The sequence below is a fragment of the Cephus cinctus genome, unplaced genomic scaffold (assembly GCF_000341935.2).
Source record: "Cephus cinctus unplaced genomic scaffold, Ccin1 Ccin1_scaffold1310, whole genome shotgun sequence".
Lineage (NCBI taxonomy): Eukaryota > Metazoa > Arthropoda > Insecta > Hymenoptera > Cephidae > Cephus > Cephus cinctus.
In genome coordinates this window covers 847,261-873,152 of record NW_014333737.1, presented here as the reverse complement: position 1 = coordinate 873,152, position 25,892 = coordinate 847,261, and the positions used below count along the sequence as shown (strand labels likewise).

At 38.7% G+C, this 25,892-nt stretch overlaps 3 protein-coding genes across 20 annotated transcripts in view; 1 reads left to right on the top strand and 2 right to left on the bottom strand.

Moving 5' to 3' along the window:
* Positions 1 to 3,624: 3,624 nt before the first annotated feature.
* Positions 3,625 to 7,390, top strand: LOC107272876 (set1/Ash2 histone methyltransferase complex subunit ASH2). The gene is made up of 11 exons (XM_015750479.2): positions 3,625 to 4,090; positions 4,275 to 4,436; positions 4,513 to 4,691; positions 4,770 to 4,942; positions 5,070 to 5,244; positions 5,766 to 5,974; positions 6,054 to 6,231; positions 6,310 to 6,454; positions 6,519 to 6,654; positions 6,731 to 6,982; positions 7,062 to 7,390. Exons 1-11 carry the CDS (start codon positions 4,068 to 4,070, stop codon positions 7,164 to 7,166), a joined length of 1,737 nt encoding a protein of 578 aa, XP_015605965.1. The 5' UTR covers positions 3,625 to 4,067; the 3' UTR covers positions 7,167 to 7,390.
* Positions 7,262 to 8,416, bottom strand: LOC107272879 (bolA-like protein DDB_G0274169). Its single transcript, XM_015750501.1, has 4 exons — positions 8,155 to 8,416; positions 7,732 to 7,946; positions 7,586 to 7,654; positions 7,262 to 7,505 (listed from the first exon to the last, which is right to left on the bottom strand). The coding sequence occupies exons 1-4, from the start codon at positions 8,183 to 8,185 to the stop codon at positions 7,425 to 7,427; spliced, it is 396 nt and encodes a 131-aa protein (XP_015605987.1). The 5' UTR covers positions 8,186 to 8,416; the 3' UTR covers positions 7,262 to 7,424.
* A 300-nt stretch (positions 8,417 to 8,716) lies between these two features.
* Positions 8,717 to 25,892, bottom strand: part of LOC107272877 — a 95,783-nt gene continuing 78,607 nt past the window's right edge. For all 18 annotated transcript variants that reach the window (XM_015750480.2, XM_015750484.2, XM_015750482.2 and 15 more), the window contains 3 exons: positions 20,798 to 20,891; positions 13,153 to 13,423; positions 8,717 to 10,767 (listed from right to left, as the gene is read on the bottom strand). In XM_015750480.2, the coding sequence (XP_015605966.1) occupies positions 10,600 to 10,767; positions 13,153 to 13,423; positions 20,798 to 20,891 (533 nt within the window). In that variant the 3' untranslated portion in view covers positions 8,717 to 10,599. The remainder of the gene's footprint in view (positions 10,768 to 13,152; positions 13,424 to 20,797; positions 20,892 to 25,892) is intronic.

Below are 25,892 nucleotides of genomic sequence, written 5' to 3'. Positions count from 1 at the left end.
TACTTTGTACATTGTATTATTATTGTATTGTAGTTTATTGCATTTATTGTATCATTACTGTACTTTGTATATTGTATTATTATTGCGTTTGTTCAATAAATTATCTTTAAACAATTATACACGTTGATATTCTTTTGTCCTATGCGAATATCCCAGAGTACGAATGAGTTCTGTCTCTTTCTTACACTCCTGCGTCCTAACAGAATTCTTCTCCTCCCTTATGCTTCAAAACCCCTTTTTAGCTGTGCTCCATTTTACATTCCATCTCTGCCATATTATCCACATCTTGACTTTGCTTTTCTTCATGAATACTACCTTCTACGATAAAATGATTTCAAATGTAATTTGGAAATCGCATCGTCGAAACTCCAGTGGGTCAATTTTTTTTTAAGTATTTGTATTAGTTCGAATTTTCGCCGATAAGAGGGCAGCACCTCCTGGGCAGGATATGTGGCGCCATCTCTGAGAGAACGAGTGAACTTTTGCAGCGAAAATCTTTCAAATTTTAGTTTCGTATATCAACGATAGGGGGCGCTTCAAAAACCTGGTTTTCCCAAAAAGTCTTGCAAATTTTAGTTCCGTATATCAACGATAGGGGGCGCTTGAAAATGCCGATTTTCCCAGCAAAAGTTCACTCGTTCCCTCAGAGATGGCGCCACATATCCTGCCCAGGAGGTGCTGCCCCCTTATCGGCGAAAATTCGAACTAATGCGAATTCTTTAATAAGAATTTACCCATTGGAGTTTCGACGAAGCGATTTTCAAATTACAATTAGAACTATTTGATCGGAGAAAGTTCACTCGTTCTCTCAGAGATGGCGCCACATATCATGCCCAGGAGGTGCTGCCCTCTTATCGGCGAAAATTCGAACTAATACAAATACTTAAATAAAAATTGACCCACTGGAGTTTCGACGATGCGATTTCCAAATTACATTTGAAATCATTTTATCGTAGAAGGTAGTATTCATGAAGAAAAGCAAAGTCAAGATGTGGATAATATGGCAGAGATGGAATGTAAAATGGAGCACAGCTAAAAAGGGGTTTTGAAGCATAAGGGAGGAGAAGAATTCTGTTAGGACGCAGGAGTGTAAGAAAGAGACAGAACTCATTCGTACTCTGGGATATTCGCATAGGACAAAAGAATATCAACGTGTATAATTGTTTAAAGATAATTTATTGAACAAACGCAATAATAATACAATATACAAAGTACAGTAATGATACAATAAATGCAATAAACTACAATACAATAATAATACAATGTACAAAGTATGGTTTTCGAAAGTTTAGTAATAACAATGCCATTAGAGATATATTAAAATATATCACTGCAATATAATACACGTGTGGTATGTTACATATGCTACCACTATGGACCTTTCTTTTTCCAAAAGACATTTTAAAAACTTAGTTTTTAAGGATATACTAGGAGGAGAGTGATGGAGACATAGGAAGGAATAGGAGATTCGAAAATTGAGTAGAACCGTTTGGTGGCAGCAGACAGGGAAGATGTTGCTGAAGAGGAAAAGAGGAAGATTGTTAAAAAGAAAGAGTGAAGAAGAAAGATGGTTATGACTGAGGGAACAAGGGGAGAAGAAGATGCGACTTTTCTTTTGCCAAAAGACATTTTAAAAACTTAGTTTTTAAGGATATACTAGGAGGAGAGTGATGGAGACATAGGAAGGAATAGGAGATTCGAAAATTGAGTAGAACCGTTTGGTGGCAGCAGACAGGGAAGATGTTGCTGAAGAGGAAAAGAGGAAGATTGTTAAAAAGAAAGAGTGAAGAAGAAAGATGGTTATGACTGAGGGAACAAGGGGAGAAGAAGATGCGTAAAGCGTATGTACGGAGACGAGATTATTTTGGACGAGCGAGAAAAGAGAAGACTCGAAAAAGTAAGAAAAGTAGGAAGTATAAAGGAGCGAAATGGGCCCCACCTCGCCCATTTCCGTGAGGTCCTGCCTCTCCTGAAGGGAGCTACGACCCCTCCGAGGCCCCATAGGGGACCGTGTTTTTTTGTTGTTTTTTTTGAGGAAAACCCCCGAGTCCTGCGGCTTTCGCGCACAGGACTAGGGGGGAAAAACCTCAGGAAGGAAAGGAAGTCGGGTCGAGGGACAAGAAAAACGCACAAGGGGGTAAGGTGAAGTTAAACGCGAAAAAGCTAAGATAAGTTAAACGCAAAAGGGACAAGTTAAACGCGAAAGGTCTACCCTTAGTCAAGATTCACCGCAACGAAAGACCGCGGGCGTAGCACCCAGCGATACCCTTGCGGGCACGCCGGGACATCCCGAAGGACGATATTTAACGCTACAACCTCCGTCCCTTCCCACGGGCAAAAGCCCAGTGGGTTAGACGTAAGGAACCACGCCCGCCGCCGGCGGCGGGCCCCGTTAGCCATCGATCAACGCGCAAAATGTCTCCGACAGAGGGTGACTTTATACTAGCGGGTGCTCAATAGCACCCGCACCTACCCCAAGTGAAGTGACCCCCAAGCACAAGCACAAATAGGACTTTACCCAAAGTCAACGGACTACCCCTCCGACCTCCCCACCGACAAATAGGATCGTCTCTACCCACACAAGTGCCCAAGGGTCAAGACATATTGGAGCGTTTTTAGCAAAGCGAACAAATTATACTAAATACGCGAGAGCTAGACACCTGGCTAGATTCACCCAAGGGTCAACGACATGTTGGAGTGTTTTTAGCAAAGCGAACAAATTATACTAAATACGCGAGAGCTAGACACCTGGCTAGATTCACTATACGAAAGACCATGGCCGTAGATACCCTAAGGGGGCTCAAGGCCCCCGTCGGGAGACCCATAAGGTCCTGTTGCGGCCACAACTTGGGCCACCAACCACTGAGCAAGCTCAGCGGATGAGGCGGAAGGGCAACCCCCGACACCATGGTCTTAAGTCTAGCTGCACTAACAGGGTGACTACTCTTATATGACTACTTGAATTAATATGCTCGACCCGACCAAAGGAATAGGGAAAGTAAGACAAATAGAATTGAAAGTGCGAAGGAACAAAGCGAAACGAGAAGAAAGAAATGAAGATAGAAATAAAGAAGTGGGAAGTAGAAAAGTAAAGAATAGAGTTATAAAAGTAGAGAAAAAATAAGGACAGTGATAAGTAAGAAAGTAAAGGATGAAGGATTAAGAAATAAATATAGAAAATCAAGAAGGTTGAAAATGAATGAGAGGGGTGCTTCCAAGAGACCAGTATAGGAGACCGGCTCGAGGAAGAATGAGCGCTCGGAATCCGGGCACTGCCCGAGTGCTCCCACCACTCTCCGACTGCTCCCACTCTCCGTGTTCTGCGCGATGAATTTGCGCGCACACAATTTTGGGCAGCTTCCAGTACTTCTAAATATGCTTGGCCAGAATTTCCGATTTCTAAATGTTAATATTTTACTTTATTGATTTAATTAATTACTTTAATGTTCCAAACACCTAATTTATTCATATTTCAATCTGAACAACAACTTCTACAATTTCAATTTAATTTTTATCTACTTCGTATATTCTGCGAAATTTTGATTTAGCCTCAATTTTATATTGCGAATAAATTTTGAAAGTAAATCAAAATCCAATCATATTTAGTAAAAATCGAGTTGCTACACAGGTATCAAGTTGGAACTGCACTTTCTTAAAAATGTTTCAACAATAGTTCTTGAGAGGTTCTATAGTTCCCGGTCTCTTTCTAAAGGTTGCTTTGGAAACCAGCGGTGTGTAGCAGAGAACCTCTGTCCGCCAAGCTACGCGTTCTTGTTCCCGTTTAGCTCGGCTACGACGAGATTCTCTACTTCCAGAGACGCCGCTACAATTTAGCGCCATGCTTTTGGTATCGCCTAAAACCGTAGCGTTGTGCATATCCTCACTCATCTCTGGTGCTATGAATACGGATCATTATCTTTAGTAACATTTATTTCATGCCTGTATGGTACATACATGCTTTCTCTGCTATATTTATAATGTTCTAAACAGTACAGCGGGAGAAAGAATGTTTTGTTAGTACTCTTCATCACTCTTGATGGTTGCACGGAAGTTTATTCTACACAACAATGTCAGAACAAAAATTTGAAAGGTACATTATTTTTTAAGTAAATGTTGAAAGGAGTGATTCGTTCGTAAGAGAAATAATAATTATTGTAACTTTGTCAGTTTTCCAAAAATTATTTACCTGGGCTTCATACACACTATTCGCAGAGGTTATGTTGCTTGAAAGAAAAGACATTTATTAAAAATTAAATATATTTTTATTATTTTAGCATCTCAGATAAGCCGGATGGCTGTTCTACAATTTACAATGATGAGAAGATAAAAGTTAAACCTGAAGAAAAGGCAAAACAAAAGTCTATAAAACCAGACGAATCCGCCGAAAAAACTAACGGCCGCGGCAACAATAACAATGAAAATGCAAATTGCTATTGGTAACCATATAGCTTACATATTCAATTAAATTTTTATCGACAAATCAATGACATGATATTGAATATTTCATTACAGCGGAAAAGAAAGGAATCTCAATATTGCGGAATTACTCTGTGCAAGTTGCTCAAGATGGTTTCACGAATCTTGTATTGGATACCAATTAGGAAAGCTGGTACCATTTATGATGAATTATATATTTATGTGCAAAAATTGCTCACCTACAGGTTTAGAAAGTTTTAAAAAAAACCAAGCTCGTGAGTGTTGAGGCTACGTTTCTAAAATTTGAAAAGAAATCTTTTAGCATATAAAAATTTCTTATTACATTATTGCAGCATTTCCACAAATGTGTGTAACTGCTATTGCTAATTTATTGCAAATATGTCAGAAAGACAGTGATCAAAGAACACTCTTTCATAAGGACAAAGATATTATACCGTTTATAGAATGTCATTGGGAAAGTATGACGACTATGCCACGCAGGGTAACACAGTCGTGGCATGCAACTGTAAGTTTTATAATTTGTATGCATGAGTAAATCATGAGATTATTACATACACTGCAAACGATAGTAGTAAAAATCTTATACCTTAATTGTAATCTATAATGCAAATATTGATGCAACGGATGAATAGATTCACAGAGCTTTGCTCAAAGATGTTGGAACACTTTTCATAATGGATGAGAATAATACAGATGGCCAGCTGTTTGGACTCACAACACCAGATCTTGTCTTAATAAAGCCGAATTATGAAGCAATGATCAAAGGTGGTCATCTTAAAGTAACTGAAATGGGTGTACAACACGTTGGTAAGTGATATTTTTTAAATCAAGCAAAAGGCACCAGTAATTTATAATAAAACACGCTAGCTTTATTAATGATTAAGAATCTTTATATATTGCATATTGTATAACAAGTGTGATACTCCTGGATACTAATCGCCTAACAGATTCAAAGCTCTCCCACACATATCTATCCCAGAAATATGATTATATCTACACATGTTATCTTATCATTAGAATACATATCAATAAGCTATCACATAATGTGTTTCTTAATCATCAGAGATGTTAAAATCAGGTATGCTTCTTGCCTTAGTAAAACGATATTTATTCTTTTATTTAATTTACTTATTATATTTATCTTACTAATATTTATTCCACTTTTAATTTTCACGTTAAATCTCACAAACAACTTCATTATGTTTTACCTCCATTTATAACGATAGAAGCACAGTGAATAATAGCAAATTGATTGTTTAGACAGTAACATGACTATGCAATTGTTCTTACCTGAGTATTCCTAATGTATTTCTATTGTCATGAAACAGTGCCACTGACTGGAGGACTACGAGGACGCAATGCAAAACGCAAATTTCCTGGAGAAGGTGCAGGAACAGGGCCTGGTAAGAAAGGAAGAGGATCAGATATGACCGCACCGAAATTACCTGCACACGGTTATCCTCTTGAACATCCCTTTAATAAGGATGGTTACAGATATATCCTTGCAGAACCTGACCCCCACGCACCTTTCAGACAGGTAAGTTGCGCGATACTAGTAACTTAACGACAATGCAATATATAACAGCCTACTCTAAGCGTTATTCTTTGTTACATAGGAATTTGATGAAAGTAGTGACTGGGCTGGCAAACCTATTCCTGGTTGGCTTTACAGAGCCTTAAGTCCTAGCACTGTTTTATTAGCACTGCACGACCGTGCTCCACAACTGAAAGTTTCAGAAGACAGATTAGCTGTAACTGGAGAAAAAGGATATTGTATGGTCAGAGCTACTCATTGTAGGTCATCATTATATGTAATCTATTGTTTATGGCATAGTATCAGACGTGGATAAGAAATATGATTATATTTACTAGGCGTGAGCAGAGGTTCATGGTATTGGGAAGCAACTATTGAGGAAATGCCTGAAGGATCAGCTACTAGATTGGGGTGGGGACAAGAATATGCTAATCTACAAGCACCACTTGGTTATGATAAATTTGGGTATTCTTGGAGATCTAGGTACGTATAGTGAATTATTTCATAATCGATTACATAAGGTTATATAATTGTACTGTTGAAACAGGAAAGGTACAAGATTCCATGAAAGCAGAGGTAAACATTATAGTTCAGGTTACGGCGAAGGTGATACCTTAGGATTTCTGATAACATTACCCGATACTCATAATGCTTCACATATTCCCAATACATATAAAGACAGAGTAAGCCCTGTTTATATAAATAATTTTGTATCACTTACAATTGTATTCAGCAATTCTAACTATATTTGATTTGCAGCCTCTTGTAAAGTTCAAGAGCCATCTGTACTATGAGGAAAAAGATCAAGTGCCTGAAGCTCTGAAAGCTTTAAAGCCATTGATGGGCAGTAGAATAATATTTTATAAAAATGGAGTGTCTCAGGGTGAGGCATTTGTTGACGTCAATAGCGGTGCCTATTTCCCGACTATTTCAATTCACAAAAGTGCGACAGTTTCTGTGAATTTCGGTCCAAATTTTAAATGCCCACCTACAAACAGTTCTTACAGAGGAGTAAGCACCATCAATCACATCGTTTTTATTCACATGTTATTCTTCATATATATTATAAATACAATTATTTCTATTACAGATGCATGATAAAGCTGAAGAATCAATAGCAGAGCAATCAATGGCTGATATTTTGTATCTTACTGAGAATGAGGGAAAGCTACGACTAGATACATTTTCCTTGTGACATTAATAGAATATTTTTGTTTCGTGTTTTGAATTACATATTGATTTCATTACTTTGACGTCAATTTGGATTTAATTCAATGCAAAATAACTAGGTATATTTAATATGTACAATTTATTTTAATTACTCTTTTGATAAATGTATATAACAAGACAATATTAGTCATTGAGGTAAGGAAATAAATAATGGAGGTATATTTATTTCTAACACCTTGGAACTGTATGGAATATGTACATTTGGAAGCTATAAGATTCCTATTTATTTTCCGAAACCACCTCTGCAAGCAGGACTAGGTTCAACAACATTACTGCTATCCTTCCATTGATCTGGTGTTTTAGCCTTTATACATAATGAAAAATGCATGTATTACCAAACAACTAATAGAAGTTGATATATATTTACAATAGACAGACACTTACTACTATCGATAATGCGTGAACCCCATTTTGTAATTCTGTCTGTAGTAACTCATTTACCATACGATGACGCTAAAATATACAAATATCTTATAATAAATTAAGAAATACTATCTTATCTTTTAAACAAATAATCAAATGAGTTTTACCTTTATAAGCGGTTGACCATTAAATTTCTCAGATACAACAATTACTTTAAAATGTGTCTCTGCTCCCTTTGGTACATTATGCATATAAGATTCATTCAAAATATCCAAATGAGATGGATTTAATTCTTGCAATTTTGTTCTTATTGCCCCTTCAATAGGTTTCTCTGCACTTGAACTACTCATGCTTCTTTGAAATGCGTATAAACGACTATAAGCTACAAAATTTAGCAATTATGAAAAAAAAGCGATTGATCGTCTCCTTGTTCAAATATAAAACAGTGTATATAGAGGAAACGTTAAACATTTAGACAGTCCATACGGGTGTTATTCTAAGCGAAAAATAAACTTAACCTAAGAAGGTGACCCAGATCGCTTCGCCTATAATGGGTAATGGGAAAAATCAACGATGTTCTAGCAACTTACATTGTATTCGTGAAGTTACAAATTTATACATTAGAAATTTATGTAATAGATTATAAATCTTGCCGAGAGTATCGAAAATCTAAACATCAACTTTCCAAAACTTTCTTTCGTAATCCTAATGTTTACGCCACTGAACTTACTCCCCACCTTAACGTGCATTGGCTGATGGCGCCATCCCTTCTACACCATCCAACAACTCTGTAACTTTACAGTGGCGTAAGCATCAGAAAGATTTAACGAATTCGTTTTATATCTAACAGTAATATTGGATTTTCTATAGGTATAATCTCCTTTATATTTTTAATGGATCGGCTTCATTTGACGGGACGTTTAAGTAAAATAACTACTGTGGAATGTACCATCTACGAAATATATAATTTCGTTCTACATTTTGTCGTTAACATCAAGAGATTCATTTGAAACAAGGACACCCGAAAATTCAAAATATGCTCGATAAAGAATTAAAGAATTAAAATAAAATTATTATAATAATAATACATAAGATATTTGTGTAAGTTGGAGAAAAAATATACCTAAAGGAAAGGTTTTTATACAGGCATAATTCATTTTAAATATTTTATTCGACATTTCTTGTATTCTGATATCTTCAAAAGTTAGCAAGCTGCGCAGAAGGTTTTCTAACGTTAGATTTTTGACAATAGTAACAAGTGACTAGGTAGTGCGAGCGCAGCCCCATACTATTATTATTATAACCATTACAAAAATCCTTTTACTATGTAGATATGTAGGCACATCGTTGGTTCTTCCTGATAGTTTCAATCCGTGCTAACGTTATGCAACTGCGTTGACTTAAATAAACGTTACAGTACACTATATTTACAAAATCGAATGACAATTCCACACGATCAAATTCATAATGGCCACATGAATGAGACTAACAGTTTTTCATGTCCACGTTATCGAAAACATTCGCAATCCTTTCCATCTACATGCGATCAGTATATTTTTTAAACAATTTTTTTCATCTGCACGAAGACTGCCTTAAATTAGGTAAAATCAATTGTATATGTGCACAAAAGAAAAACGAAAACAGAAACATCGTCGTCGTGCGCGAACGTAAAACACAGTTGGATATCTCGGAGACGATAAAAAGAAAAGTTGCGCAATAACGATGATTTTCCGTCCTAGTAAATTATTACGTTATAGATCGGCATCGACGCGTCCAATCTTTTAAATCGTGACTACCTACAGTACTGTGTAATACAACGATTCAACTAAAATACTATGTTAGCACGTAGTATGGGCTCAATATGAGCCGTCGTAACGTTAATAATCTTAAATTGGCCTATGTTACAAATTACTACGAAATGCTACGGCTTTTACATATTATTATATCGCACTGGCGAGAGAAGAGTCTAAGCATTAGCTTAGGCTCGACCTACCAACAGTTTGTTTGGACAATGAGCGGAAACGTACAGAAAGTACAGGTCTCTTCGAAAATTATTGTTGGACCGTTTATGGGGGGGATTTTGAACGAGGTTTGCAGAGAAGGGAAAACATTGGCCACTCACTCATAAGAAACGTGAAGAAAATAAAAGTATAACGAAGAGAAAGAAGAAAAAAAATTGGTTCATCGTATTCGTTATTGCTTTATACATCTATTTACATACGACAGAACTGCCAAAGCCTAAGCAGCAGTCGAACGTTATACTCAGGTATACATTAATACTAGTGATTGAAGTTTCTAATCGTGTAAAAACGTACACAAAAGCTACGAGGTAACTCGTTTTGTCGTACTCTTTACTTTTTCAGTCTCATGAAGTTCTTCTTACGCGATCGTCCTTCCCAATCAAAGTTATCACTTCTAGCCTTGATACCGTTTTCAGTGTGAATAACAAACGGCTACGGCACTTCCAGACGGCGAGCTTCTTTCGTCGAAAAGGCACTTGGGTCGTCATTTAATCGGCCGATGGCGCTGATTGTACAATGCGACGCTTTCCAGGATGGTCAGTTGTAATGCGCGCCTTTCAAGGACCACAAGTGGACGCTAAAATTAGTGATCGGATAACAAGAGCTTGTGCCAAAGACACATCCGACCACCAAGGTGGCACTTCACTTGCGGCCTCGAACACTTTTAGGCACTCTCCTGATATGTGCTGAACTGGGGCTTCATGCCCCCCTTTCCACTTTCACGACTTTGGTTTGTCAAGAACCTTTTCGAATCTTCAACCGAACTGTACATACAGTGCGCTTCCATTTACAAGCATGTCTCCCCTCCCTGCCGGATCTTTCATGCTGAAACTTTCCCAGGCTCTTATTCTATTTTTCCATTCCCTTGACTTGCTTTCTTCTCTGTGCTCCATCCTCCTCGAGCGTTCCTCTCTTCTTCGCAGATCGGTAGACGATAACTATCTTACGGTATGGGAAAGCATTGATTACTGAGTGGAAGGTTTATAGAGAAGGCCGTGGATAGCCTTGTCAGGGTCAATAGACGTAGATGGTCTTTAGCTGATCCTTGAGTTCAGGAGGAATGGCACATGTCTCTGTTTCCGGCTTCCTCTTGACCAAGCGACGCCAGTGTCCCCCCAAGTTCTTTCGGAAGCCCTTCGCAAATCCTGGCCTGTCCGACGATAATCCATGTACAAGAGTGTCCTAGAACACAGAGGAAAAAAGTCCTTTATTAATAAAATATCAAAAAACTACATTTAACATTAGTCTCTTAATTTTTGACATCAGGCCTGCCCTGGGGCATCAGGGGAAAGGAAAGACTACTCTCTCCTTACCGACATTTTCGCCTTACACCATTATTGGTTTCTACTACGGACAGTCTCGACAGTCGTTTCTAAATATATAGCTTAACAAAATTTGCATACACCCCTCCCTAGATATCGCCCCCCCACCGATTTCCGTTCCACCATCTGTGAAATATTTATCCATGGCGCCTGGCTGTAGTATTACCCACGTTCATAGCGTGGCCCGTGCGTGAGAAGGACGAGTATAGAGTACAATCCAGTCAGCCTATTAGAGGCCTTGCCACAAACGCTAAGAGAACAAGTATGGCGTCCCGTACACGCGTCGTTTCATGATCGATAATGCGCCAGCGTTTTATTTTGGTCATTGAACCAGAGCCGTCGACCCCGATGCTCCTCTTAACGTTCCAAGAGCATAGCCGCCATTAATTACTATTACGATTATTTCGAGGACGATCTAGACTCAGTTCTCAATTTATATGCCAGCACCATCATCAGGAACATCCTCCTATTGCCAAAGCCATACCCGACCGGTTCTTGCGAAGGAGAAACGAAGATAGCGACATATACATATATATATATATATCCATTGCAGCCTTGTCATTCTCCATGTTCTTTTTCTTTCCAAGACAGAAGCTATAAGCAAGGAAACTTCGTGCAGTACTACTTACAGCAAGACAGTCCCTTACGAAATAGTTCTTGTTGCGTCAGTCCACAATACACGTTATCGCCTATAGTCTAGCGCCTGTATACTACCTACAATAAAAGAAGCTAGGGGCCAACTGGAATGCAACTACATGGGAGCGCTCCTTAACGATTCGGCGAAACTGGCAACCGAACACCCAGAGCCGTCTCGACACCTAACGTTATTTCGTCGGCTCGGGGACAGCTGCGGTTTGTCTGGGTCTCGTACTACCCTAGCTGCTGCTCCCTGTCGAGAAAACCTGGCAAATGGCCGATCGGATTGCTGCCGCCCACCCACGCTAAATTTAGAGGCGGGCTGAAGTAACCTAGCGCATAAGTAACCTCCCTACTATACTCACTCGACACCTATTTCAATCGGGACAAACATTTTTCCTTTACTAGACTCTTCGTAGGAGCCACGAGACAATGATGGCTACCTGAAGATACTTGACCGTACAAATTTATAGGTATAACGGCGAGAGGAGTCTCTACCTCAGACTGACGCTTTCTCACTGTTCGTTTGTTAATACTGTTTAATTGACGTTACGTAAGGATTCCAGCAGTAAAGTTGGCTGTTTGCTTTTGATATTTCAGAAACCTCTTACGACTGTGGCTAACTTCACGGGTAATATCCTTGGTGAAAAGAGTAGTTGACATTCGAGTGGAGTCAAGAACTTTACAATAACATTCTTGGCTACATTTTTTCGAAGTTTTTCATGGCCTTCGGGAAAACGTTTGCTTCGAGCGCGAATGTCTTGTCCCTAATCATACGATAGCGCCATACTTTATTCGCGGCGCAAAATTAATTGATCATTCAAGCGCTTGTCGTTAAGTGCCATAGCACTTTGTTTAACGAATCAATTCTATCGAGTGACAATCGTGTACATGATATTGTTAAACGTGTACGTTAACAGACACTGTTTGAAATTGTACAGAAGCTTAATGGTGGCTCGACTAGGGCGGCGCTCTCTTATCTTGAACAGGAACTAATCTTTACTAGGAAATGATATCAGCTTTACGCACAGAGACCAACTTATAACGGTAATGCGCCCTGTGGAGGATCCTCTGAATATAAACACGATTCTGTCCACGATCTCAGTTAAAATATGCCAGTGATAGTGACTAAGCAGATAACGCATGATACCGATATTAATGATGATAATATACAAGAAGGTGGTACACCGTGGTAGGTTGAGGAAATAATATAGTTTCAAAATCAAAGCAATCAAAATCCGACAAGAAACTCTTGGTATCCACGGAATTATTTTTTGTGCGCAAAAAATCGTGTTTATATTTGTTTATCGATAAAGTGCAAAAGTAGGTGAAAATTCGTTATTCGATATTAACAAGATTTCGAACCCTCTACAAGTTTGGCTTGCTAAACGTGTCTTGCAACACTTTTTGCAGACTACTCTCTCTTTCGATAGTCCGTGTCACGGAGTCACGGTGGCGAATTTTGCAAGGAGCCCGTTAGAAAATATTTCGGCGTCGAACCATTATTACTAACGGATACGAAAAAGTAGAACGTGTTCGTGGTAGAAACTGATGGAAGTTTGATATGAAGGTCGATATTTTCGTTATGAGGTAAGGAATGGATATTTACCTGGTCGTTGTTGTACAGCGTGTACTGTGGCGGCGGCGTGTGCGGTGGTGGATAAGGCGGTGGAAATTGCCAAATGAACTGTCCTGTGGTGGTCGTGTAAGTAAGTTCCGATTCTGTAGCGTTGCCCAAATCCGTAGTGCAGGGTCCTTCGCTTTGCGGTGTGATCGAAGGTGCAGACGGCGTGACAATGGCAGAGATCGGAGTGGCGGTTTGCACGACCGGCGGTTCAGGATGTACGGAATTTGAGTGATCCTCCCTCTTCCGCAATTTGCTGCGGACAAGTCGGATCGCAATCATGGTTCCGTTGCTCCCGACCATCTTATACTTCAGGTACAGCTTCGTGAGCTTCTTCGCGGCGTTGGAAGGAATTTTCAGGCCGTTATGGTGAACTCTCGAGCAAATCGAGAATTCGACGTTTAAGGAAAAATAAAAACCAATACAATGGGCTTGAACCCAAATGACAATGAGCCGGGCTCTGAGAAAGTCCAATCAATTGGTATGTCTTGCACTAGTCCTCAGTTCTACAACGAATCAAGCCTTGGGCCCCATGGTGGTTTCCTCGTATATAACGTTTTTAACCAATAAACGAAGGGGTCACTGGAGTTCAGTCGCGCTAGCAGTGATAACTCTGTCACACGATACGAAATTCTTTCTTATGTCCGTTTCGATTGTTATTTCGTACGAACCAGCACTGAACGCCTTCGATATCTTTCAGTTGGCAACGTTAGCAGACGACGCTTCTTAAATAAATAAATACCTTATTTACACTTTGTACAGGTTTGACGCGATACGCGAAAAACACTTTTAGTTTAAAATATACACTTGAATTATCTTTTTGACTAGTTTTATATATCCTTGGTCTTCGTGATTTGTTTAATGAGAAATTTCATTTAACTTTTCGCTTTGGGGCGAGCTATAGACTCGTAAGAAGACAGTCTTGCCGCGCTCATCTCAAAGCCAGTGTGAGGTCTGAGCTGACTAGTGACGGGCAGCTCGCTTTTATACGGTAGAGTGACGTCACAACTCAGCGCCATGTGATTGGCCACCGCCTGCCAGCGGGGACCAATAGGAGCGACATTACCTCGGATTTGAACGGTCAAAAGTTTTTCACCAGACTGCTGCCGGATCTCGATCCAGACGGACGCCAACCACTGTCGGTTTTAAACTTTCTGGCAACTGTCAGCATCCTCGAATAACGTAATCTAACGATGGAGAATATTTCTTTGACTCTATCTGTCGACATTATAGTTACGAGACCAACTGCCACCTAATACTAACGCCGAGTCTTACGGAAAGACTATATCACTAATAGCGCCCACTGCTGTATTATGCTGAACGGTCATTTTCATCTTATTAAAAAAAAATCGACACCATTCCACACTACTTCAGCGCAGCTATACTCGATTCCTACTACTATGCTGCTTCAAGGTCCGTATGTAATAACGAGTCTATGTTACTTGGAAAGTTCACGGTGAACTTAAAGCCGCGGGTTCATTGTTCGGCATGGCCGGTATTGTCTGACTGAAGCACTTCGAAATATGCTGAACTATATTCTTCAGAGCCTGAAAGGCTACCAGACGATGAACTTATCAATGACATCTATTTCTCACCTCGTGATAATGACATTCCGCCGTATGTCCATTACTAAAAAATGGCAAATTATAATTCAGTAAATGTTACGCTATCCATACGGGTACTCTTCTACGATATCATATATAGTTTTTGCTACGTTATATGTCAATTACAATGTCATTTCGCTAATGGACGAATAATATATAGTTGCATGCACTTAAATTATATCTGTGATACGTGTAACGACCGGACGCGTATCATGATAAGTCATCATTACTACGCGTAGTGAAGTCTTGTCTGCCTAATCTCTTTCCTCTATAATTTATTTTCTCAGAATTCTAGGGAAATCTGTTATCATCGGAACATATATAATCTCTACACAATCTATATCATATACCAAGTATTGAAATGGAACCACTTAAAAATTCATATAAGTCAAAATCAAGCAATGATACAAATAATTTTGCCAAAAGAGGACTCTGATTAATCGACTTTTATCGAATATTTGATTAGTATATTTTCTAGCTCGACCGGGCAAATTTGAACGACACCGATTCCCACGTCAAAATTATTCAAAGTCAGATCCTATATTTAATGTCATAGGAATTAAAAATTAATATTGTTAAATATATACGATCGCAGATGTAAACGTAATCCGTATCCTCGACAATAACGTACTATAGCTAATGGCTGTCTATTTTAGTTCCTTGTGGCTCTATGCGTTACGTATATATATATGTATGATGTAGAATTACCAGGGTACCCCTTCTTCAACGTTTCATTCCCTATGACTTCAGTTCCACCCTATTTATTAGAGGTTGTGTTGCCAAGAGCGTCGTTATCTAAATAATTAACTACAGAAAATGCTATTATTCATTACTCGAGGTTAAAAAAGGACCTCCACGTTGAGAACAAAAAGAAACAAAACGATTTCGTGCAAATGGAATTTCCAAATACCTGAAAATTGGGTTTTTCCAAAGTTTTCAAAGTAATCAAGCAATGCGGTCCGTTACTCGCATAACTGTGTACATTCGTTTTGCAGGTATAAGTAATCGTTTGCAGGAAAAAAAAAATAGCAGGGAATCCTAATAAAACAGTAGGTACTATATCCTTGGCCAAAAACCATAACGAATAAAGTTTTAAGTCAACAAACGTCAGATATAAAATCTCCGTGACACGTGGGAGTTGAACAGTGGACATCCCAAGACGATTAAATTTCACAACGTTGCGTTACCGTACCCGATAGCGTTTGTTGGGGTTTGGCAACGTCTATATGACTTGAAACTTTGTGTATCTTAGCGGGGCAGTGCGTATTTAAAAGTTTAATCGTCGATTTCGACGAATTTCAACACCGCGGCGACCTGCGAATTTCCTATCGGAGAGGAAAGGAAAATATTTCCACGTAAAGAGTCTTGCGAGAGACTCGCCGGACCGGAATGAATTATCGTTATGATAATTGATTATGAGAAAAAAATAGCTTAGAAAAGAAACCAGATTCCGACTAGATATTTATTATTAGATTCATTCGCTGTTGCAATATTTACCTATAGTTGTACAAGTAGAGTTCGCGTTAACGATAGTCTTTCTCAGAACGTTTTATTAGGTATTATAAAGTCCATAGACAGCTGATGATTATCTCTAGAGGATTCGTACTCGATTCTATTACTGTACGTATTATGGGTTTCTAATCTGCCGACGTCGCTTCCATGCCGAATCGTATCAAGTCTTATGCATAGTTACTGTAGACTGTAGGGTGACAGCTAATGCCTATACCAAACCTGTACCAGTCACTTCGGACTTGAGTCAACTGCCAGATGTGTTTGAGCAGAAACAAAGACAAAGGATTGTAACCGGTATCAACTGGAAGTGAAGATCCGTAAGACTCGTGGCTTATTTACAACGTGTAAACATCAATTTGCCTCTATATGCTTGTGTACCAGGCAAAACCTTTTCGTACGACGTATGGTGACTGTAGTAATTCGCGAGAGGAATTAACACCCTCGTAAATTGGTTATTCCATGGCGTCAATGAAAATCGGACACGAGAAATGTGCTCGAAGGCTGTTGCGAATTTTTTGTCAATACTTTCCTATGCCTACGGGAATATTCCAGTTGGTTAATTTTCAGGAGAAAAGTCAATTTGATACTTTCGAATTCTTCAAACACAAAAACACACACGGAACTAGTAACGTGACGTTCTTAAGATTCAGCCGATCGGCTCTCGTACGGGTGTAACGATAAATTCTTGGAATAGAAGGAAATGTCGTGGGAGCGAATTAAGGGAGTTCACATGTAACGGTTAAACGAAGCTATTGCGACGATTGAATGATTTCTTTCGTTTCTACGTAAATTTTATTTTCCACGTGGTAAAAAAAGTAAATTAGCCCTTCTTTTTCTTGGCTTCGTAAATTTCTCTGACATGCACGAAAATTGCTCGAAGCAGATGTCGCCGCGGGAAACTTCAAACGAAAACGCGAAGAGGTAAAAGTATAAATGCGCGTTAACTTTTCAGACTCTATTTATAAATTCGTTCTGTCCGTGGCGATCTGAGTCGACAGAAATTTACTCCAAGACAATTCGCCAGTGAAACTTCTCTCATTATTATTTCTAGCATCTATTCTCGAGCGAATCACCCAATTTTCCAGGATTTCGCCTCTCTGGCTCCATTATTTTTTTATCGCTTCCACTACAGTGTCATGCACTTTTGTTGCACATTTGGAAAATTTCGTTACGCGAAGACGACTTTCTGAAATTGAATCGAACGTGTCGAAGACTCGTTTGACTTTACGCTGTACGAATTAAGACAGCTAAATTAACGTTGCATAAACATTGCTGACCGTATCGTTCAGCCAGCGGACAAAATTTTTCCACGAAACGTCCCAACCGCGTTATTTCGTTATACGTCGTAATTTAACGATCTACGCAAGTAGCCGTAAACAAAAAGAGATACGTCGTCAACATAGCCTGACTGGTAAACACGAAAGTTTGCACATTGCAAATCCCAGATTAACGCGTTTGCTTGCTCCCCTCTAATTAATACGCTGGCCGATATGAAATTTCATTAAATTTCCACGTCACCGCTACAAAGGTAACGACAGATAATGATACCAGTTGCACCGTGTGACGGTATTATTCGCGGTTCTGTCATTCCCCCCCCCCTCCCCCCTTGGTCTTGCGATGCAAACTTATGCAGCGTTTCGCAAACGGTTTAATTTCATTGGTGCACGAGAAACGCGGCGTTTATGGTGAAATCGATTTTCGCGAAACGTCTGTGCTTTATTCGCGAGAAAAACAGTATTTGCAAAGTTCTAGTATAAGTTTTTTAATCTTAGCTAATTGTATATATAGTGTTTTCGGTCGAGAGTTCACGAAAACAAGGTTACCAATTGCATCGAGCACTGTTTGTATTTTCAAGTTTATCTGTTGGACAAAGTTCCCTATGATTCGCTGCAGTGCGTAGGATAAGTTTCATTGGTAGTGCAATACCTGTATACCGAAGCGGTTAACGTATCCGTGATAAGTGAACGAGTAGCACGCGTTACGTTACGATCTGGCAGAAGAACTGACTCAATGTTTTCCACAGATCCCACCACGTGTCCGCGAAGTAAACGTAAGCGGGAAGAAAACGGAAATCGAAGAAGCTTCGCGGAAATTTTGAGTCCGGGTCACGAGGCGACAAACGAAAATAATTCCATAGGAAATTTGGCGTTTTTAAAATTTGAATAAGATTTTAGCGAACTATCGAGAAATTTATAATCCTGTATACTAAAGTACCTGGAATTGTTTGAGTCGTGTTTCTAGCTAGACTCTTGTTAAATGACGTATTGCCAATTACGTAATTGACGCTAATTTATAGTGACGGACGATCACGTTTCATTCGCGTGACGGCTTTTTTGTCTTTGAAAAATGACAATACGAACTTTGGGGATTTCGCGTGTTTACAGCTTACGAATTATCGCGGCCTAATGATATAAATCGCGTTCGAAAATAATGGCACGGAAAATTGTATTATTTAATTATATTCGGTGAGTTTTCAAATTTTTACCAATTTTTCGAAATAAATTCAAATCGTTTTCGTAATCGTTATACGGACAAGAGCGAAGTTCCAAAAACTTCGGACGAGGTGGAACGACGCGTCGTTTAAACAAAAATTCTTTATCAAATAGAATTTAAGACTTTTCTACGCATAAAGTATAATCACTTTATTCCGCGATATTAGATAACCGCACTCTAATCACGCGAAATAACACGTGAGCACAGAGCATATACCGCAAAAATTCAAGCAGTCACAACGTACAAAATATTCCACATTCGCTGGTTTACCCAAGAAGCTAATACTCGATATTAAATTCGCAAAAGTTTAAAATTTTCTTCAAATATTTTATCTGCCTGCTAATCCAACATTTAGCATTGGCTCACGACGTTTAGCAAGTCTGCCCATACAAGTGCGTCTCGTCGTAAAATATTTATTTCCATCAAATTTAGAGCACGTGCAAGGCTACCCAGTGCTCCGTAAAAAAATTCCTTAGAAAATTTCCTAACAGTCACTAGGACAAAAAAAAGTCATTCAACACCCTTTAAGTTTTATCGACACCTCATTCACCGTCAGCTATTTGAAAACTCTATAAAAACGTCATTCGCTCAAATTCTACATGCGATAACCACGAAGTTCCCTGCGATACCGTACAACATTTATTTAACCTTAGTGCCAAACTGATCGGTACTTCTCCGCGACTCCCGCAGCGACGTCGTCTTCGGACTACAAGTTGACTCAACGTTGTGCAACTTGCAGATATATGTGCTAATTGACAATTTGTATCTAGACTATCAGACGACAGTTGTCCTTAATTGAACGGAACATTTCGTCAATACGTCAATGACTGTTCCCGAAATAAGTGCAACTGTTCGGATTATACGATATTGCACATTTATTATTATTATCATCATAAATATCGGCAATTAACAGCGAGAAAAAATTTTTCATACATAATCGACAGTCTTTGATTTCTTATTTAATTTTATTTGAACGAGCTAGAATTAGCTGTCTAATTATGAAATCGCTTCTATCATTCCCGATAAAGCTAAGGGGGATGTTGATTGCTTGTTTATTCTATGCAACCGTGCGACTTGGCTTATCAACTATCAGGGAACCACCATGTGCCAATTGACGTCAATTCGTATTACATGTTGCTTTGTAGTAACCATTGACGAGGTTGAAAAGGAAAAACAAAAAACATCAGGCGTTTGCTCACGAAGCTGTAACTTTTTTATATTATCAAGTGACATTAGTTACAATATAAGTATGCGTGATAATGAGATGAGCAATTTACTGTATCCCGGTTACGGTGGATGACTCTTCAATGGAATTTTACAAAGTTAATTGTAATCACGGTCTACGGGATTGTTAAAATTTTTTTACCGAGATGGATCACAAAGACCTGGAATTTAACTGACGAAAAACACGTGATGTCATTCTAGGCGCGATTGCTGTTCTGCCAATGGAAAAATAGAGATTGGCAACTTGTAGATTCCAAAAGAGCGCGAAACTTCTTTGTGTATTATATCTATATCGATGACTTTCGAAATGATACGGTAACGCTGGGTCACGTGAAAAATCAATATTCAAAGACTGCACGGTGTATAATTTTAAGAAGAATGAAAATTTCGTTATAACTCAATATTTTAACGAACACAGTGTAGAAACAGATTTTCCAGCAAATTCTAACGCGTGATCGAAGGTAAGACATAAATCAATGACGAATAGAAGTTAATTATTTTTTCGTCGATTCAATGACAGAACTGTCATTGAATATTTTCAGCATCGAAAACATGGATATTTGCGTGACCAATGAGATAATATTAAAAAATCATGAAATATATAAACCGCACAATGATACGTAGTTGTTATGTATTACAAAAAATTGACTTCAACGTTATCACACGCATGACGATTTAACAGCGGTGGGAAAGGAAACAAAAAAAAAGTTGAAAATCATTGAAAAATGAAATGTTGCTAATGACCAATGTCAGGTGAAAAAGCGATACGTCCATGAAATTTCAAGACAATGTCTCACCTGATGGTAACAGCCAGCAGTACTATTATCACGCCAACCAGGACCATAGCAATCAAGACTCCACATATCATGTACACGCTATCCACGGGAGGATCTGCAAAGAGACAAAAGTAATAGTAAGTACTTTACCACATAATATACAGAAACGAGACTGTCTCGTCAGACCATTACGTGTTGGTCGACAGACGTTCACCAGGAACAAAGTGATCGAACGAAGCGAAGTCAGAGACACAAGTAATAATGGTAGGAATGAAAAGCCGTAACCTTGGTTAAATAGTTGGCAATGCATATAACTCTTCTCTCTTAACACCGAGACTTCGAGCTATACGGATATACAAAATACATAAAACAGCTGATCATCCCAATGCTGATGTCCCAAAGACACTTCTAACACTTTCCATTTTTTTACTTTCACAATCGTCCTTACCGATGCGAAGTTAGTAAACGTTTAATAATTTTTTTTAAACATTTCCTACATCTTCTCACGACTTAAGAACAAAAGATCTCGATGAGTCTTTTGTAAATAAATTTATTTTTATACACAACCAGTCAACATTAGACGTACTTGAAATTTGCATTTTCAGAACTTTATTCATCCAATATATATATATATATATCAAATATTTATTCTTAAGAAATTCGCCGGCCACGCATCAAAGGGGATTTCTCTTTCTCATCGGGTTGTTAAATATCGAGAAGATTGATGATCAAGATGACTAACAAAGTAGTATCACGCGTGCGGAGCGTGAAAAGAGTAGGTAACCTGAGACGTGTTCCTCCGCAATTGGATGCTGACTCTCACCAATGAGAGGTCAGAACGCGCAAGTACATATACGTACCGCTCTTTCTCTTACTAGGCCGAATCATTACTCCTACGAAAAGTGCGAGCTTCTGGTTTTAACGCTCGCCATGATATTCCCTGCCGTACTACGCCGCGTGCATACGAGTGCATACGTGCCTACAGTACACTGTAGGAGGAACCTAACTCTCAGGTGAAGCTTGTCGGAATCTCCCCAATCTCCGGCACCTCTTTTTTTCCCTCTACGGTAAAGAACCGTTTACTCTTGACATCGTATCGTGATTCAGGCGTCCGTGTCCTAGATAGAACACACTGAGGTGAATGGCGGACGAGATAGCGGTGGGTTAGGAAAGTTTTAACCATGTCTTTATATCGCGGACGCAATACTGTCAAGTTGCTAAATTTATATTTCCTTCGATTGGTCTCCTTCTTTGACTTTGTGGTTGCCATATTTTTCCTTATCAACTATACGTGGATCCTTGTTGATTTTTACGTGCGATCGTCGGCTCACCAGTGATACGAAGGACTGCAATGTCTGTATGCAAGTACACGCGATACTGTACGCTTATCCAACACCGAAGACTCACCCGGTAGAGTCTTGGCGTTTTCTACTGTTACGAGACGGGTTTAAAATTTTGGGAAAATTATTTTATTTCACCGGCACGACGTATATCTTTATTCATTTGGATTTCGCGAGGATACAAAATCAATGATAATTCGTTTAAGTGATATTAATTTATGCTTCATTTTTACTCGTAGACAGTTTCGAGAGGTTAGAATTGCGCGCCAATTTCGCTTATCGTGACTAAGTCACCGGCAGCGGTCGTTGCCGAGACTTCCGTGTAAATTTCCAGTGATCAGGCAAAAAGTCACTCGCTGTTCACGTGAACGTCGTACTGGTTAATTACATTAAATTTGGCGCTACGACGACAGACTGTTCGATAGTGATTTCTATGTAACTCCGAATTTTCAAAATACATACGATCACTGGCACAGCGTATTTACAATTATTTATTCAGGTGTTTTCTCTATGGAATTTTCAATCAAGATTTCCGGCTACGTAGTATCACTTAAGAAAGTGACGTTTCGCAGCTGAGAATGATTAAACAATTTTTTTGGGTGCTTTTTTTTTTCGCCAATACTTTAACCACTCGCCCGAGGCAGCAATTAGGCAAAAGTGTAAATTTCCGCACGTTCAAAAAGACACGTAATGATATCATTGCTCTAGGTTAAAAATATTTTCGATGAGCAGCAAAAAATAAAGAACCGAGTATACCGCCCAGCATATAAGCAAATGAACCAGCTTCTGCATTCTTCGTGCTAATCAAAAAGCCGAGAATTAATCATCCGAAGTCAGGCCTAAAAGTGACAACCCGGAAAAGCTTCAAGTTGTATAATAATAAAAGGCTGAGTTAAAAAAAAAACAGATAGCGTCATAGTATGCACAAGAATATCCCTATACACTATATCCCGGTTTACGTCACTACGTCGTATTACGTACACCCGTACACAGTGTTTATATCGAGGCGCGCAAGCATACGTTAACTATGACGTCACCCGTCAGAAGCTCAGGAAAAACTATAAGAGGAAAGACGAATATATTTCACAAGAAATCGCAATACTTAAACGACAGGGTCGAGATGCCTGTTTAAATATATCAACAAAGGATTTCCATCGTCCAACGTTATGGTCGTGTCCAATAACGTTGAATATATGCAGTTGAATAAGAAAAATCTCGAAACTCCACGTCCCTGTTACGTATTGGCGCGCGAGCCAACTTTGACGCAGCGTACCCGTGTGCATGCACCTTTACGGTAGGCAGAGGTAATTGCGTCAGTGGCTACCAAGAAGAAAATTTCATCTCGGTCGAAGGATGCATCCAGAAGTGCAATGGCCTCTCGGTGTAAACGTTGAGGCATCCAACGGACGACGTAGCAGTTTCTGTTTTGCCTTTTCATGACGCGGAGACACCAGAGGCGCAGTTTCGCTAATTATAAAGGATGTACGTTAAATGTGCACGTGAACCAATCGGTAGACCAGTCGTCCCAATTTTTGCAACAATTCGCCGCAGACATTATTATGCGTTGCTGATTGATTTGCGAGATCGTTAACTTTTCACAGACCGATAGTATCGGCCGAAGTAACTTGTGTCTGATTACTTATTGATTATCCGTGAAGCGCTGGTGCTTAATAGATGGATTATATTTTTCAGGTTAAATTTACTAACAAGTCTGGTGATTGTCTTGTGATAACCGACAGACATATTAGTAAGTGATCGATACTATTGTCGTAAGATTTTGATATGAGCTTGATTGAGTGGAATCTGAAGGGATATATATATATAATTAATGTCACAGTCATACGATATGGATATACAATTAGTCTCACGTGTTAATTGGATGTACAGTAAGTTCCCGGGGAAGTACCATTTCGTAACTGATAACCACTGCGTATCGATTGCGAGGAGTATATATGCGATTAATAAGAGGCAACTGGTTTACGTTGGGAAAAGTCGCCCCTTTCTTTTTAAATAGATTCGCGTTTAATAATAAACTAGAATTCAATTAATTACCAGGCAATAAGCCTTAGACGTAGTCGGGGTTTCTTAATGCGTAAGATGCTTGTGTACAACCTTGGGATTAAATTTACCCCAAGGAATATATTCGGTATAACAATATACATTTTGATTGGTTGGAAAAATAATTTGTGAATTGGATTATTATTATGGATTATTATGGATTGGTATCTTGTCTCATGGCTGGATTTTTTTATGTTCTTCTTTTTTCATCAATTTTTCTGTAACGGAAATGAGACGCGATTGGTTCAAGATGAATACGAATCTTTGAGAAGCTGCTTCGTTTCTTGGAACGAATAAGGATAATTCCTTTGGGCATTGATAAAAATTAAAATACATGTTTCCATGGTGATGTCAATTTGTGAAATTATTCCTTTACGTTGCTCACGACGAGGCGAACAGTGGACTTCGTAAGAGAAATACACCTATGGGTTTCCCGAAGGCGCGAAAGTCAAGCTTGGAAATTATGAAAGGTCGAGACTTCGTGAATACGAATATATTCGATGTACATTTGTACATGTACATATCCTTAAAAAATGATCTTATCGTGGAATGATTTTTGAAAAAAAAATTTTTTGGGTACAATTATTTTTTTTTTCTTGATTTCATAAGAGGGACAAAAATTTGAACGACACGTCGCTGTGTATGTTGGCCAAGTTTTTGACAGGTTGACTCGATCAGCTTGGGTAATTCCGATTGTAAGGACTATAAGATAATTTCGGACAGTGAACCCTAAGCTACTGATTAACGGGGTCACTGTGATCTCAGTGTTTTAAATTAGGGTTAATTGCACACGCATTTCTCCCATGCTCTCTTACGCGTATTGACCATGGGATTGAGATCGCGAGTATCGATAACGTAATGTAGGTAGCGCAAAATTATTATGCATTATTAGTAACAATATAATAATCGAAATTGCTAAAAGCGTGCTGAGTCATAATATTGATTGATATCGATGTTAATCAGTGGCCGAAATAATGTATGGGTTATCGAACGTATACCAGTGACGGAAATTGGTAAAGGTCATGATGACTAGGTATCGCATATGGCCAATGTACGGATGCTCGTTAACCTTATCAGTATTTCATGGCTTGTATATCTATAGATAGCTTCGAGGAAACCTTAAGGATTATTATCGTGATATTCTTAGCAGTTCGTCTTTGATTGAAAATATTTGAAATTTTACTTAAGAAGAAGCACGTGATTTCTTATCTGGTATATAGATTCAATAGAGTTTAAAGTCTCTCTAGGAATAAGTTAATTCGATTGGCGTTATCTCGATAGAAAGAAGCTTTATTCATTATTATCGCGGTATTAATGTTTTTCAAAGGAAATCGCAAGTAAACAAGGTTATCCTCACTTTATTCGCGAATAATAATTTTATATTCTTGCGAAATAAATAAGAGCCAATTTAAGATTTAAGTACGTTGAGCAATGTCGTAGACATAATTAACACACGTAATTCCATTACGTGATAACTTGCCAAATAAAGTGATCCGATGCTATTGCGAATGCAGTAGAAAAAAAAAAAATGGTGAAAAAAAATGACGGAATACTCTATAGAAATACATAGTGCTGTAGGTCGATTTTTAAAAAGACAAAAAAAATATGTATTTTCCATCGCCTTATGAAACAAAGATAAAAAGAAAATGTCCTTCAATGAATATTCAACGGCTGCCATTACCTCAAAATATACGTTTGACAAAAATTTAAATAAAAAC

Coding starts and splice junctions, on each gene's coding strand:
- LOC107272876 (XM_015750479.2), top strand. CDS start 4,068: ATGTCAGAACAAAAATTTGAAAG. Junction 4,692..4,769: donor TTTTAAAAAAAACCAAGCTC/GTGAGTGTTGAG, acceptor ACATTATTGCAG/CATTTCCACAAATGTGTGTA. Junction 6,983..7,061: donor CAAACAGTTCTTACAGAGGA/GTAAGCACCATC, acceptor TTTCTATTACAG/ATGCATGATAAAGCTGAAGA.
- LOC107272879 (XM_015750501.1), bottom strand. CDS start 8,185: ATGTATAAATTTGTAACTTCACGAATACAAT. Junction 7,655..7,731: donor ATGGTCAACCGCTTATAAAG/GTAAAACTCATT, acceptor TGTATATTTTAG/CGTCATCGTATGGTAAATGA. Junction 7,506..7,585: donor TTCACGCATTATCGATAGTA/GTAAGTGTCTGT, acceptor TTATGTATAAAG/GCTAAAACACCAGATCAATG.